The sequence below is a fragment of the Melospiza georgiana genome, chromosome 10 (genome assembly GCF_028018845.1).
Source record: "Melospiza georgiana isolate bMelGeo1 chromosome 10, bMelGeo1.pri, whole genome shotgun sequence".
NCBI lineage: Eukaryota > Metazoa > Chordata > Aves > Passeriformes > Passerellidae > Melospiza > Melospiza georgiana.
Window position 1 is genome coordinate 5,749,980 of NC_080439.1, and position 16,502 is coordinate 5,766,481.

Genomic DNA, 16,502 nt, shown 5'->3' on the forward strand with positions numbered 1-16,502 from the left:
TAGAACTGTCCACATGCATGAAGTTGTCAAGATACCATCACAGCAAATATCTTTAACTTTGATGAATAAATGAAACAAAGAATGTTGTGCTTGATACTAACCCTTAGAATAAGCTGGTCCTCTTCTTCGAAGAGTATTTTGCACATGGTTTGATTTGTGGATCTTCCATGGGCCTGCATGTTTTTAAAGAGCCAGGTCCTTTGCAGTTTCAGCTTGTGAAAACAATTTACTTGCTGCAAACTCTTTGCTAGTACTTATTGTGTTTCAGTAGCATACCTTTTATAACAACCTAGAAAATGAGAGTTGTGTCCAGTGGTTGAGCTAAGGTGCAATTGCTATGAAGGGCAAGATTTGCCTAGGCATTTCTGTCCTTGTAGATTTTATGTTGTTCTAGGTATCATTAAATTTCATTAAACGTCAGGGTAACGATCAAAACGAAACCATTGATTTCTTCTCCACTGCTCTTTTGGGTTTCTTCTGACCTATGCTCTTTGTAGAAATAGGAAAAAGATAGGGGAATGGATTTCCTGCTGTGGCTGTGACCTGAGTGAGCTCTGCACATTTAACACTGTGGGAAGGAACAAAGGATGGTTCCATGTCCTTTGGATCCTGTGGCAAGACCTGAGCTGGGAAGGAAATATTTACTTCCTCCCAGAGAAAAACATTGACGACACTTTTGAAATTAGTTTTAAGTAACAATTGAAAATACAATATACTTATTTTCTGCTGAATTTTACTAGCTATAATTTGCAATGATGTCCACTGTGTTTGTAGAAATGTTCTTATTATTTAATTTGAAAAATAATCCTAGGTAGCATTTTTTAAAAATATGTGTCAGAATATATGTTTATCACTGACTCATAATTTGAGACATGGCTCGAAATGCAATATTCTGAGATGATGCTGCTGCTCTGCCCTTCTTCAGCAAGGAATTATTTCTTTCAAGCACTACCTTATTTTCTATTTTCTTACAAATTTTCTTTGCTTCTGATTTTCCTGACTCAAATTGTCCTTGAATTTCAGGGAGTTCAACCTAAACGTTAACCAGCTCCTCAGCTCTGTGATTTGAGCAAAATGATTAATTTTTCATGCTCATCTCAGGTTACACAAACTCATTTGAGGATGCAAAGCTCCTTACAAGAGATGGCTCAGAAATCATTTAGGGCCAAGGGCTCCATTTGGAGTTTGGAATGAATATTCACAGAAAATGTGCTGTTGTGCACAAAATAAAATCCAGTTCTCCTGGGTGTTTGTAATCTCCTTCTGAAGCTGAATCCAGCAGTAGCACGAGTCAGCATGAACATAATAAAACATTGCAAACACATGAACAAGTTATTAAGTAAATTAAATAGCAGTGTTTGTGTATCTCTGAGGAGTGCTGCAAATAGATTATGGTTTGTTTGTCTCTGCTCTGTAATCCAAGAAAAAAACCAAGATGTGTTACAGGGATTTCCACAGATTCAGAATTTAAGGAATTTCTGAGCATAGCTTTTTCTCCTCTCTATACCATCGACAGGATTAATGGGGGTCTTAAGAGCACCTGTATCTTCATTTCAGGAAACTGTCATTTGAGATTGATTTATTTCTTTTTCCTCAGTAATTTTTATCAAATTATTACTGGTACATGACCCCATATATCTACTTTATCTGATCTTGAGTGTTGAAAGATTAATAAAAATGAACTGAGGACTTGGAACACTTACATTGCAATCTGGCTTTTTAAAACCACTGATTCTTCTCTGTATTTCTTTTGATTGGGTGAAAGCCCTTTAGAACAAAATAAAAGCAGATAGAATTTTTTTAAACTTCTTGTATGCCTTTGATACATATAGTCAAAATTTAATGTGAAAATTAGCATCCCTGCAGTTCCAATTGCATGCTCTACCAAAACAAAGCTAAATGATATTAACATATTTAACATTGCTAGACATGCATTATTAGTAGATTTATCTTCTTTTACAAAATTTTTGACATTAATATCATGCAAGTAAAATTAGCACTGCAGCTTCTTTAAACTGCTTAAACAGCAGATGCATATTAATTATTTATCATTTTCAGCCAGAATATTAGAGGCTTTCTGTTCTTAAATGGTTTTCTTGAAGTATGCTATAATTATTTTAAAGAACTAGAGAAAAATTATAAAGATGTTTCAATTATATTTTTTAAATCTGTAAGAAGCTTTTGCATGGATGTGCTTATCTAAGTGTCATCCTGTGTCTGGCAATGACTTTGGGTCCTAGAGGACATGGGTGTCCCCTGGAATTGTGGCTTGGGAATAGAAGGCTTTGGGTTGAATTGGAGGAATTCCTGCCATGCTTTCCATATCCTCATCCCAGCTAAACCCTTACTCTGCTCATTTATTTAAGAGCACTGAATTTTGCAGTGTGCTGATCTGGTTCATAATATGGCTCCTGAAACAACTGTGCTGGCACAATTAAACTGTGCTGAAGCCGAAATGTGGCTTTCAGTGGTTACAAACAAATCTGGAGGCACGCATCAGAGGTGGTTATTACTTTAAGAAAATCATCCTATACCACAGATAACATATGCAATTTTATTTCATGTTGTCCTCCAAATATGTACAGACAGCATGTGATTGTGAGTCATTGCAGTGTTCACTACATGCTGTAAACAAAATAATTGTCATCCTAAACCTGTCACTTTCAGTGTTTTCTTGCAGATTTTCTATCTCCATTCCATTCCTGGCAGACCACTATAGAGCTTTTATTATTTTTAATAACAATAAATCTCATTATTGTGAGTAAACAGGAATCTATGCTTGTTCATAATCAGAATAAGGATGGTATATGTTACCTGATGTGTGTTCTGACAGCTTCACACCTATTTTGTATAAAGCAAGACCCTTATTTTACTATATTTAATCTCCATCATCACTGGAGGAAAGGAACTCTGTATCAATGTCTCATTTCCATGTTTGTTGTTTGTTCCATCTATGGTGGCCATCACCAAGGTTTAGTTCATGAAGGACCAAGCTCCAAGACCAGCCTGTTAATGTGCCAGAAGTTCCTTATTTTTTGAAGTGGTTAACAGAAAGCATAATTCATGCAGGAGGTGCTGTGTGCCCTCTTGGCTACTGTGACTCCACGGTCCCGCTCCATTGCAGGATATTCCTGCTTCACTGCCTGCATCAGGAGGGAGAGAATTTTATTTTTTTTTTCCAATGGAACTGATAACAAATTCCATAATGTGCTTGCCACTTGAATTTAAAATATTCTGTAATATATCAGTTTTAAAATCCACCTGTGCCAAGCTTAGTTCATCAGTTTGATTTGTGTTCCCTCCTGCAGACACAAACACACACACATGAACTTCCCTCCAGACTTCAGTTTAACATCCTATATCTAATTTTCTGGGAGCAACAAACAGGTACATTTCACACACAGGCCTGCAGGGATAGAATTCCTGAAGTAGTCTTCCCTAAAATAAAGATTTAAAAAAAGGAAGTCCAAATATGTGTCTGGTACTTGATAATTTGGATTGTGTAGTTAGAGCAATAGCTTCAAGTAGCTCTGCTGAGCTCCATTGGATTAATACCTCTGTGTATTTTAGGAAAGCAAAAGATATCAAATTATTATCCAAATTAGGATTTGGATAGAATGATTCCATTTTTTTACGTGCCTGATGGTACTGAGTGTTTCCAATCTTTTCAGCATTGATTATTTCTGCATGCCTCCCTCACAGTGAGTTGTACCTATATCTTGAATTTAATGACAGTAGAAGGTGCTAAGCAGATCTTCTGCTATCAAGGATAGAATCCAAAATTAAATATAAAGTACTGAATATGCTGGTTTGAATTCACTATGGATGGCAAGCAATAAGTTGTACAGAAACCTAAATATATGATTACTGGATTTTTAAAAATAAGCTTATTTTTTAAGCATCAAGTGATATTTATTTTTGTCTTATAACCCATAAGACTTCTGTCAACCCTTTTAAATATCCACCACCACTTTTAATATGTTGGGCAGTGTTGTTTGTTTTTGGGTTTTTTTTTGTCAGATGGCCAAACCTGCTGTCTCTTGATGGAGAGTTTCTTTCACTTCAGTAGTGAGACAGGCATTTGATAACACAGGAAAACCTGAGAATTGTCTTGTCCTTTTTTTCCTGTTACATCCCATTGTTAGTAGAACATAAAAACATGTTTTAGCTATTTTGAAAGATGTTGAAGAAATGCTTTTTCCTTTTTATGACTTAGTGGTTACGCAATTGTAGGATACTTTAAAAGGAAAAATTTTACTTCATGTCAGTTGGTGTGGAAATGTTACATAATGTTGCTCTATTTTGGCCACTTCTGTGTCATTTTAATTATCAGCCACTACAACGAGCTAAGTGGAAAGGGGGATTCAAAATGGTGAGAGCATTGGGAAAAGTTGTTTGGTTTTCTTTTTATTCTTGCCATTTTATTAAATATTCTCAGAAAGGAGCGGGGAAATTAGTGAGATGATTTTGCATCAGTGTGTCAGAGCAGTTTTGCTTTTACACAATACATGCGTTGCTTTTTATTCTGTGTATCTTAAAAAGAAACAAGAGTGACAGTATTTTTAAAGTACATTAAGTAGGCATTAAGGCAAGAGTGATTTGCAGTGAGAGAGGAGGGGAGTGATGTTTTTTTGTCTTTCATGGTGGTTAAGCACATTTCCTTGTGAGGGAAGGAAAAAGATGACAGCAAGTTCTGAAGGGTTTGGGGTTTTTCTGTATTAGCTATAGAATATTTAGGTTTATTTTTAAGGACAGCAGAAATCTGTTTAAAGAGACAGTCTTGAGTAATACATACACAGATCTGTTGACAAAATGTAAACAGAATAGAATGAATATACTCTGTAAGCAAACCAGTATTTCTGCAGGATTCTGGTTTTCTCTGTGTATCAGTGATGTATGATTATTATTTGGGGAGTCTATCACAGGTGATATGATATCTTCAGTTTTCTTTTAAACCCTTTGTTAACCTCTAAAGTCATGAGGATGTGATTTGTTTAAAAAGGTGTTTCTAAAGAATCCTTTTTAACTATCTGCAATGCTAAGACCAAAGTGCAAAATGTGTTTTAGATCCTTTCTGAGAACTCTGAGTAGCTTGTTTCTCTTCCAGGTGATGCTCACTGCCTTTCAGTTCTGTGTTTTCTGTAAATGTGCATAAACCTTTCACAGGCACAGCCATCCTCCTCACCCATCTCTCCAATCACTACATAGTTCTGAGCATCCCCTGTCCATTTGTGGCCATGCATCCTGAAGAGCAAGCTGCCACACAATGCTGCTGTGATTCATCATCTTGTGCTCCATTGCCTGTAAATCTGCTTTAAAATCTTCTGGCTGTTGTTAAGATCCCTGGTTACAGAATTTCAAAGTTCTTTTTTTTATGTAAGAGAAGCAAATGTTTTTTTCTTCCTCCATATTTTTACCAGTGGCTAGTGAAGCAAAGCACTTCAAAACTGGCATATGTTCCAGTTGCATTTCTAGTGGATAATTCATGGAGAAGTGAATAAAGACATAGCAGGAAACTGCTTGTTACCTCTACTCTGTAGGCTTCTGCTCCAGATTCTGCTCCTCTTGAGTAACATTTTTCTCTGCCAGATTTTTTTTTTTTAGCTTTTCCTGGCTGATATTTGAAAGTCTGAAGTTAAGGTCTTCTCCTTGGCATTAATAAAATCCATTCTTACTTCCATTTTAAACACCTTGGACTTTTCAGCACGGTTTGTGTTAGAGGAAGACGTCTCTGTTTGACTTAACATGCAGGAAAACCTTTATGTGACTTTGGTGAGCAGTTGGGGAATGCTTTCCCAGAATTTCCTGTTCATGACTGCTTGCAGAACAGCACCACTTTTTTCTGGGTCAGTATTCTGACTGTATCCACTTTCAGCAAGAAATAACAGCTAGAATGAGTTTCTTTTTTCCATGATAAAATTTAGGAAGGCAAAAAATACGTCAGTGACGTTGTGAGGTGTAGCAGGTGGGTCTAGCAGAGGTTAAATGGGATGTGGAGGCTTAATTGAAGGCTGCTTTTTTGAGTTAAAAATGGACATGGGGACAGCATTGCAAGCTGCTGTAGATGAAGATTTAATCAAGTAGCTGCTGCTTAGCAAAATTCTGGTGATGAGCAGTGGTGGTGTGAGTTCAGTACCCAGAGCCTTCCTGTTGTAGGTGCTGCACAGCTCCTTGCAGCTTCCATCTTTGGTTAGATGAAGCCAGGAAAACCACAGATAACCTGATTTTTCAGAGAAATAGAAACAGATAATTGTGACTGGCTGCAGGACAACCAGTGGGAGCTAGCAGCTGTTGAATGTTACCAACAGAGGTGGAGGGAAGCTGGGTACAAGTTCAAAGCACAGATAACATAAATGTCTATGACATGTAGTTTATAGATCTTTGGGTTTGTCATGCTTAATACAAGATCAAGTGCTGACAAAGGGCAGTGCAGAATGTGCACTGGGACTGAATAAATGTAACAATGCCTCTTTCACAGGAATGCATTGCACTAACTGTTCACTTCAGGAGCTGAGTGACAAAACCATCTTGTTTGACCAAATGCACACACTATTCTGTCTTTTATGCTCTAATTTATTCCCATCACGAGCTGTGAAGTCCTGCTTGGAGTGTCTATTTTCAGCATAAAACTGTTTGTCAAATTTCTATTAAGCTTAAGGTGAAAAATTAATGAGCCATTCACTTCAGATATTTCAAAACTAATACTGCTGTATTATTAATGCAGCAGAAAGTCAAAGACGTGGGTATGAACAATTATTGCTTGGTTTTCACTCAGACTACTTTTTGCTCTCTTTATTTTTGGGGGGAAAATCATTAAAGCCGTGTTTTAGGTCATAGAAGGAGTTATTTTGATGAATTCTGTCAGTAAGCTTTTTAGACAGTTTTAGTTGTTAAAGTTTTGTTTTATCTGATCCTGGCAGAAGGTGCCTTGAATAAACACATATTAATGAAATATGATGTTCTTTCCAGTCTTTCTTTGAATCTGGAATTTAAACAAAAGTGAACAGAAAGGTGATTCATATAACACAAAACTTAGAGAAATGCAAATAAAAGACTATTCACATAATACTGAGGAAGCTGTTGGTGAAGCAATATTTTTGGGCTAGAGAAGTATGACATTGTGACTAAAACTCTGGTTTTTCAGTCTTCAGAAAGTCATTGATGTGATGATAAAATTGTACTTTTGCTCAGAACTGAGTAGGGTATAGTGGACAGGTGTTACTATTAAATTCAGAAATCCCAGGGCATGTTGGCAGTACCAGTAAGTTAAGTGATGGAGAACTGTGAAATGCTGGGCTGGGGGCGTGTCCCAGGCTGAGCAGTGTGGAAACTGGTGCCCAAGGTTTATGCTTGCATTGAAGAAGAAAACCTAAACCATACTCACTGCAGGAGCAGAAATTCAGGCCTTGCTTTCTGTGCAGAAATTTTCTAAAGATTGCTTCTTTTTTGTGCTCCTAAAAATAACTTAATAATTGATTAACGTATTTTCTTCCTCACTTTACAGTAAGTTCTCCAGGGACTTTCTGAAATTAATAGTGGTTCTAGGCCTGGCTCAGTTACATTGTTTGACTTGCACAGAAGAAGGAATTCTGCTTCTTGGAAGAGTTTCATGCTATAAAACTAAATTTCATTAGAAGCAAAATGGCAAATTTAAATTATCCTTCAAGCATTTGTTATTCCCACAGATGCTGAAGGGTTTGGCATCCAGCAGACAATCCCCGGGTTCTTTCAGTGTGTTGGTTTCTTTCTGAAGTTAGTCTGCTCTGTTTCACTCTCACTATAGCACCAAACCCAGGAGTATTTTAAACCTGAATGATTAGGCTTTAAGCAGCAGCCCTGAAAATCTCCAGGTTTTTAAATGTGCACTGGAGAGATTGGTGGTCTTGGATGGTTCACTTTTGAAATCTGGTCATGGTGCACATTGCTTTCCTCAGCCTCCTTAACAAGTGGCAATTAATAAATGCCTGGCAGAGGGAAAGGAACTATTTTTTTTTCCTTTTTCAAGTATTTTTTAATATGAATTCAATGGTGTTTTTTTTCTCTGTTAGAAGTTCATCAAGTTTAGTTACTAGAGGATTTTATAGAATTTAGGTCTGGCAAAGATGTCAGGAGATCATCTAATGTAGCACCTTCCCTAAGGGAGGGCATCAGCCATATCTGCATCATTCCTGACAGATGTTTGCTCACAATTTTCTCTAAAAAGATTTCAGTTAAAGAGGATTTTATCATCTGCCTAGGCAAGTCTTCATGAATTCCTCCTATTAGAAAGTTTTTCTTCTAGATAAATCTGCTCAGGTAACTTAAATCTGTCTTTCTACAGATTCGCTTTTCTTTTTCTCCCATACTTCAAACTCCATCTTCTATTGTGAGATGATTCATTTTTAAATATGGAGGGGTTTCTCCTGTAGGTTGTTCTTGAAAGTGTATCTTTCACAGGTTATTCAGGTGTGAAGCTCAAGTTGTGAGTAACTGGAGAAAGGAGAGATTATTCTCATCTGAAACGTTTTGGGCTTCATTGCCACTGTAATACAGGCTGGAGATTGACAAACACTGGAAAGAAAATAATGTCTCAATTGCACATCTCTGATGGACTTTTTTTGGGATTCTTTTTGAATGCAGAAACACTCTCAACACTCTTGACCAAACTGATTTTGCTGTCACTTCACTGATGTGACAACTTTAAGAGATTTTGAACCCAGACCAACTTTGATGAGACAAAGCGTTTTTTAATGTTATATTTTGAACCAGTTTTACCTCTCCACCTAAAAATTTGTCTGGTTCTTTCAAACTGAACACTGATCACCTTGCCACTGAGTTTTAAAGGTGAACAACACCTTTTGTTTTTCCATGATCAAATGATACAGATTTGGTCAACTTTTTCATTAGGATTAAAGGTGTACTATAAAAAGTTTAAGAACTTTCTACTACTGCTACTACAAAAAAACAAACCCTAAAAAAATTTTGAATGTGTCTAGGCTTCTTGTTTTCTTTATATTGTGTTTTAGTAACAGTCCTGGAAGTAGCTTCATAGAAACTTATTTGAAACATGCTGCTGATTGCTGATAGCCTCCTCCCCTTGTGCCTGCAGTGCCACAGAATTTAAAGGATGCTTTTGGGTAGTAAAGAACTCAATGTTGACAGGAAATACAGTGTTTGTTTCACAGAGGTCTCAGAGAGATGCCTTGTATTCTGAATTTCTGGTTGAAGGTTTGGACATGGTTCAGGAGGGGCAGGGACATTGTGAGGTTGTGTTAGAGCTGTGCCCTGCCCAGGCTGTCAGCCTCCCCTCCTTTTCCATGGTGGGCTTTTCATCTGCCAGAAGAGTTCCTGCTTTCCATGGGAAGAGGTGATCCCCAAATACCTCTGAAATAACTGAGAAAACAGATGTTTTTTCCTAAGTGTTTCAGAGCATTTGTGTGTGCAAAGTTAGGTTTTTATTTTTCCCCACAGTTCCATCAGTTGGTCTCCCAAAATATTTCATTATCTCATCAGAAACCTTTCCATGATCAAGTGTTAGACAGGCAGGTGTATGCAAACTCTCTTTTTTTTTTCTGTTAAAGGGAGATTTTAATACTTTGCATGAAACTGCTGATATTGAGAGGTTTGTGCTGTGTCTGCTTAAGATGTTTCAGCTGTAAATGAAGTATTCTGATGCTTTCTGATCCATACCTTTCACCACTCAATGTGTCTGTTTAGTACCTTCTTTTTCCAGACCTCCTTCAGCTGTTCAGTTTTTACTTGAATTTGAAATTTATTGCTGATCAGTACTTCCATATTTCAGTGATTCCTTTAACTACACACCAATTTAATTTATGTTTAATTCACAATCTAATATCTGCTCAGACTCATTTAACAGTTTCTTTCTTATGGAACTATTGCCCAGATACCATAATACGTACATGTAATTTTGTAATACATGTTCTTGAAGAAGCTTTTAAATTTTTTTTCAGTATTATAAGCACAAAACAACAGCTGCTTATCTAAATCCGTTGTTTTAACTTGTGTGGTAGAGATTTGCATTTTTGTGTTCGGTTTATGAAGGATAAAAAATCTAATTTTCATTTACTAAATTGCTCTTCCCTTTCTGTCATTTAAGATGGAAGCTACAGGCAGAATCGACTGAACCTCACAACACTGTTGGTACAACCAATTTCTGCACTGCTTGCCAGAAAACTTGTTTCCCTACCTGAGGACACTGCCCAAAGAGACAGGTGCACACCCCTCCACCTGCCAGCTGCAGGTAATGCTTTTCAAATCCACTTCACCTTTGGGACGTTCCTCTCAGACTCCAAATCCAATGTCTACAGCTATACAGCTAAGAGGTTTAGCTGATTGTGGGTGTGTTTTGCTTAGATGCTTTCTAGAAGAGGCTATGAACAGTCTAAAAATTCTGCTCCTAAAATCTGGTAGACGGAAGTTGTGGTTTAGTAAAAAATAGTAGAAGGCATTGAGCACTAATTCTTAATACTGACTTAGAACCTCCTCTGTGTAGATGCCATCAGTAGGGAGGTTTGTTAGTGCTGCAGTATGGTTGTACTCCTAATAATGTGATTTTAGCATTAAGACATCAGCAACTATATTATTCTGTGAGCTTTTTTTTCTCTTTCTGGAATAATAGCACTTAAATTCTAAATATGTTCTTTAATCTGTATATGCTATAGAACAAACAGTGTATTGTTACCTGAACCCTCAGGCAGCTTTTTCTCCCAGTTTTCACCAGGAAAACAGGCATCATGATAAGAGCAAAATACCTTGAGTAGAGCCAGATGAATGCATTCAGAGTATCTCCCTAGAAATAATGCCATTAGCAAAGTCAAACAGATTATTGCTTGAAAAAGCTTATTGCTGATATAAGTTGATATAGATGCTACAGTCTTCCAGCACAGTGTTTCACCAGAAGAACATCTTGCAGAGAACATTCTAGATGAGGTGCATGTTTAGACAGTAATTCTTCAGTAAACAGTCTTCAGTTTTGTTTTTTACCTGTGCATCTTTCTCCAGAAAAAAAATGGTTTATTTCACTATAAGGGCCATTTAAATGAATTGATTTGAAACTGTGGTCCTGGAAAGGAGGAGGCAAATTAATTTAACCACTGTGTCCTGTGCTACACACAGTGATGATAACAGGAAAAACAAATTTTAAGGGCAACCAATGTAGTATCATGTGCTGTATCCCTTGTTTATTGCTTTTGGAAAGTTATTGTGGAATAGGAGGACAATACAACAAGTCATAAAAAAGGTTGATTAATTTTATGACTTGTGTTAGCATTCGTAGTTATACATACTGAAAAAGAAAGCAGAAAACCTCATGCTTCATGGCTTAAGCTGTTGTGGTTAGGCAGGGCAATTGTTCTCCATGCATGGCTGACTAGATTTTTTAATAATAAACTTTTAATTTTAAAAATTATTGTCCCCACAACCAGTAGAAAAGGGGAAAAGGCCATTTTGGAAGGAACAAGAGCTTACCCATTCCAGGTAGGCTGCATGAAGCTTGTTAGTATTGAAGGATTTTCCAACAGCTGAAGTGCCTGGAGCAAAGCCTGAATTTGGGCTGGAAAATGACACTCATTTTAGAAAGATAAAAGGCTGCACAACGTCTGTTTCTCATAAAGCTTTATCTGGAGGCTGCAGGGCAAAATCACCCTAAAGGGCAGCTTACTCTGCTTTTTTCTGTGACAGGTGTGGCATGTCTGTTTTATTTTCACGAGACGACAGGAATTGTGTCAGAGGAGAATTTCTGGAAAGAAAGAATATTCCAAGCCAGCAATGTAGAGAGAGCCAATCTATGTCTGGTTTTCTCTGGGTGAACACAACAGTTTGTGTGTGTGATTTCATGTAAAGCTTCTGAACCACAGTAATACATGGGGGATTTAAAAAAAAAATCTTAATTTATTGAGAAAATAGGGACTGAGAAGAAGCCTTGTATAATTTTGTAATGCATTATAATATATTTTTCCTTGAACTAATGTGAAGCTGATGATGTTCTGGAGCACAGAGTGGGCTGTTGTTCAGCAGGAGCCTTAATGGAAGAGATAAAAGCCTGGTCTCATGATAAGAAATGGTGTAGAACTATTTAATACTAGTAATAGCTAAAGAGATAATGCTGAGGACAGCAATGCACTAGAGAAGAGCAAAGGTTGAATTTGCAGTCTTCCTGTTGATTTGAAGAAGCTTAAGAGAGAGATTTCACTTCTGACGTGGGACTCATCATTTATCTGTCAAAAGAGGTGAATGAGCAATTCAGATGATTGGTTGGCTTGAAATTTGTTAGGATAAAATGATCATCATTCTCTCATCATTATGTTTCAAAAAGCTGAACAGCAGATTCATCAGTAATGATTAAACATTTATATATAGTTTTCTCACATTGCTGCTTTTTTTCCCTTAGCCTTGCAGTTTTCAAGAGACAAAATGTGACAGAGGGAGTGGGAGGATGGAGGCCAACATCCCACACAGATTGAGTGCTCAGGACCTACAAAGCAAATAGTGGGAATTGAAGTCAGCTGTTAATTTGGTGGTAGATGAAGTCAGTAATTAGATTTGCTTTTTGTTTGGTATGGTACATTATTGTTAATCCTCATTAATCTGAAATTCTGTGCTCCCATGAACTTTTTCCCAAAGATAGGCAATTAGAAGGAGTTTCAGAGTGAACTTCTATAGAGAAACTGTAAACTTTTGAAGCTTCTTTTCTTTTTTTACAAAATCTCACTAGGATATTTGCTAGAACATTGTGAAGGTTGTTGTAAAACTAAAGCGCTCCTATAAACATAAATGAGGGAAGTCTTGCTGTGTACTGCCTTTGTTGCTGTTGAGTTTCCCACTATTTGGGAGATTGCAGTAATGTACAAATTACCCTTTTTCAATTAAACTCTTGAGCATTTAATGTAAATCCATCTAATGGCAATTAATATACAAAGTGGTTTTTGACACTAATGACCATATACTTTGGTTTGAATGGAAATCCTGGAAGCCTGCTATTTAAACACATCACAGAGTTATGGGTGTAAATTTCCCCTTTGGTTTTAAGTGTCAGTTTTCATACTCAACCTGGTTAATGCCTGAGAAGAGAGAAGGTGAGAAAGATCCAGGATTTCAGCAGTGATCAGTCTCCAGGTGTCTGGGACTTCCCCCTGTTCCGAGGCTCATCCTATTCTTCCATTCTTCTCCACATTTATGTACTGGTCACTTTTGGAGATAAGGACTGGGTGGTCACTTGGTGTGACCTGGTATGGCAGCTCAATTGGCAGGAAGTGTAAATGAAATGATCTCACTTAAACATCCCACTTCTTACCACCTGCTAATGCCTTTTCCTGTGCAATAGGTGTCATTTTTTTATGCTTTAACTTCTAAAATTATAAAGGCAAGGCATGAATAGTTTAAGTAACTTGAATGATATCAAACACTGTGTGAATAATAGAGCCAGGTACACAAAGACTCCCAGCATTCTGCTGCAGACAGTAAAATTACTCAGATCAAAATGCTTTTCTAGGTAGAATCTTTTGATCTTTTGTAACCTTTTTTTAGTCTACAAAATACAGTCACCGATCAATAGTGAATCATCACAGTGACTGCAGTGCAGAGCTCATTTGTAGGCTGCAAACAAATCTACCCCCTCTGACAAAATGGTTGAGTGGAACTGATAACCAGAACTGACTGGTACTGGAAAGGTTTGCAGCACAACACAATGAATTTTTATGAGACTTTGAACATCTATTTTCTGTAGTTCCACGTGTCAACTGTTCATTATACTGAGTTTATAGTCAACTTTGATAATGTGAAATTTGAATCATTAATTATACAAAAGGAATAATTGGAAGAGTCTGTTACTTTCCATATTATACGATTCTCATCCAAGATAAATAAAATTCTCTGCCAAGTACTGCACTAGTGCAAATCAAGCCTGTCTTCTTTTCAGTCAGAGGAAGGCCATGGAGTGATAAAGTGAATATCTTCTCCGGTTAAACTACAGCCTTGTGATAATATTATATGTGTTTCTCCTTCATAGTTTGCTACCTGTCAGAGAAAATAAAGACTCCCATATTTAATAAACTCTGGCTGGGCCATCTCACACTCTGATATCAATATGCAAACAATACCATAATTTCTGGGTACTTGGACTATGCTAAACATGAATCCAAGGAAGCAAATAGAGAGAGATGCCAGCAGATTGTGTGGCAGTGCATGTCACTGTATCTACCAAATCTGGAGTCATTGTACACAACAGTAGAAATGGAACAAAGTTCTACAGATGTCTCTTACTGCCATTTGAAAGAGGAACAAGTTAAATAGGGAGCTCTGATCTATATGAAAACTTACAGACATTTATTCCAATACTCTCAGATTTTCTTTCCATGATCACTTTAAATTCTGTTCCTTTTTTAAACAGAAGTCCATGAGAAGAATTAAGCACGAACAGTGTGAAGCATTTTTTATGTATCTTCCCTCTACTCCCAGCTGAAGCCTAGAGAGTTTTTCTACCAGAATTGTAAATGATCAAGATATATTTTCAGAATTCTGTTCTGCACCAATGTTTTCCTCTGTGATGCTTTGCTTTTGATTGCTATAAAGCAGGTAAAGAATGAAAGTAGCGTGAGGTTATGAAATTCAACTCTACCATCAGAAGCATTTTCAACTCTCTTTGATGTTGACTGTGACACATTTATTCTGTATCACATTAGGCCATCCTAGTTTAGAGCCTCCTTAAAGGACTTTATTCTAGGCATTTCTTATTTCAAAAACTCTTCATCTGAAGAGTTTTATTTCTGGATTCCTCATTGTAGGTCAAAAAAGATGATGATCAAATACCAAGGCATTTATTCATTAAGCTCTTCACGAGCTTAGAGTAGACTTAGAGACTCAAGATCTCTGAATATTTGTTCAAAAAGGAGAATATATTGTCAGTAGGTGACATAGTTGATTAATCAAATAGAAATCTTTTAGACAAAAATATTAGAGATATCAGATTTATATGGTGTATTGTTTATACACAAGAAAAGTGGAGGCTTTTCATTACAAGGACATCTGGCTAGGAGTTGTGACACATTCCTGTACAAATAGTTTTATACCTCAACAATACTGTATATTGCATAGATTCAGTATTGATTTTTGCGTATGTAATTTTATAGTATCACACAATATTTTTCTGAGATAATATACATTATTAAGTATATACTATTTTATATTTATTCACTTTTCTATGTATGCCATGTTGCATGTAGTATTTTTTGTAAGTGTCACTGTTACATAAATGTGTGTGATGATTGTATTTCTTCTCTTAAAGTTCTCTGTTTAACTTGAAAACTGACATAAAATACATAGTAAATTAGGTTTTGCACTCAAATTGACATGATGATCTGTCAAGTGCAGTTTTATGCTGAATACTTCAGCTCAATTAGTGTCCCCTAAGTCATGTGAGCATGGATGTTTGATGATGTTTGAAATCTCTAGTTCAGTTGTGATTTCAGATAGGTTCACATTTATTCAGGTGTTGATTTCAACAGGAACTATCTCAAAAACTGCATTACTGAATTACTTGAATATACTTTATTTCAGCAGTCTACTCAAATAGCTTTGGGTTTATAATCCAAGAGTTATTCTGTTGAAATCCTTAAATTCGATTAATACTTGATTTTTCTGTACTGCAGTTAAGTGAGCATGTACAGAAATCTTTTGTGTTTAGCAAAAATCTTGTCAAATGAGTTCAGTTTTCAACCTGAATTCCTAAAGATGCTTTTTAAAATCCAGTACTCAAATGCTTAGAAAACTGTCTGGTGATGTTTAGCATGATCAGAATTCAAGAAGGTAACCAACATGTTTGAAAATGAGACTCAAACTTTTACTCCTCTATGCATGAGCTTGGGATGAAGTTAAAGGGAAAAAAAATGAAACAAGCCTAACTTATGTTCTTTTAACATAACTACTGCAAATAGGTTTTTCACATCTGAAGTACTAAAATTGTCTATCAAATGAGAGGAAAAATAGTTACTTTTAGAAATCCATGGCTATGTAAATGTCAGAGGAGAAGGTTGTCATTTGCTATGAGACAATTTAAAAGTTCCAGGTCAGGAAATAAATAAATAAAAGTAGCAGTAAATATGTTTGTGTTCTTCTATCCCAGAAGCAGCTTTTAGCTTACATAAAGACAGTGTATCCTGAATAATCTTAAGGTAAAGTCTCCTCAAAGCTTCCCAGGGAATATGGGCAAAAAAAAAAAAAAAAAAAGAGAAAGTTGTCAAGATCCTTAAAATACAGTGTTAGGGCAAGAGGTTTGTTGTCAGAACTGTTTAGAGGGGATTAAATTTTGCTTCTGCTGTGTACTCCGAAGAGCAGTTTCAGCCTTTTCATCTGGTGCTCTAAGCCTTTAAGCCCAAGTCACTCTAAAGCTGACTACTGTGTTACATGACTATTAACTGGAGTATCTGATCTGAGAATGTGGGTATTGCCAGAAGTTAATTTCTGTGTCTTTATTGTCAGTTACAGACTCGATAGCTGATGTTGATTAA

General features: G+C 36.5%; 1 protein-coding gene across 1 annotated transcript in view; it reads left to right on the forward strand.

Annotated features, from left to right (window-relative positions):
• Window positions 1-16,502, forward strand: part of NAALADL2 (N-acetylated alpha-linked acidic dipeptidase like 2) — a 401,015-nt gene that overhangs the window by 290,669 nt on the left and 93,844 nt on the right. Inside the window, exon 7 of the mRNA XM_058031067.1 lies at window positions 10,097-10,240. Coding sequence (XP_057887050.1) covers window positions 10,097-10,240 — 144 coding nt within the window. The remainder of the gene's footprint in view (window positions 1-10,096; window positions 10,241-16,502) is intronic.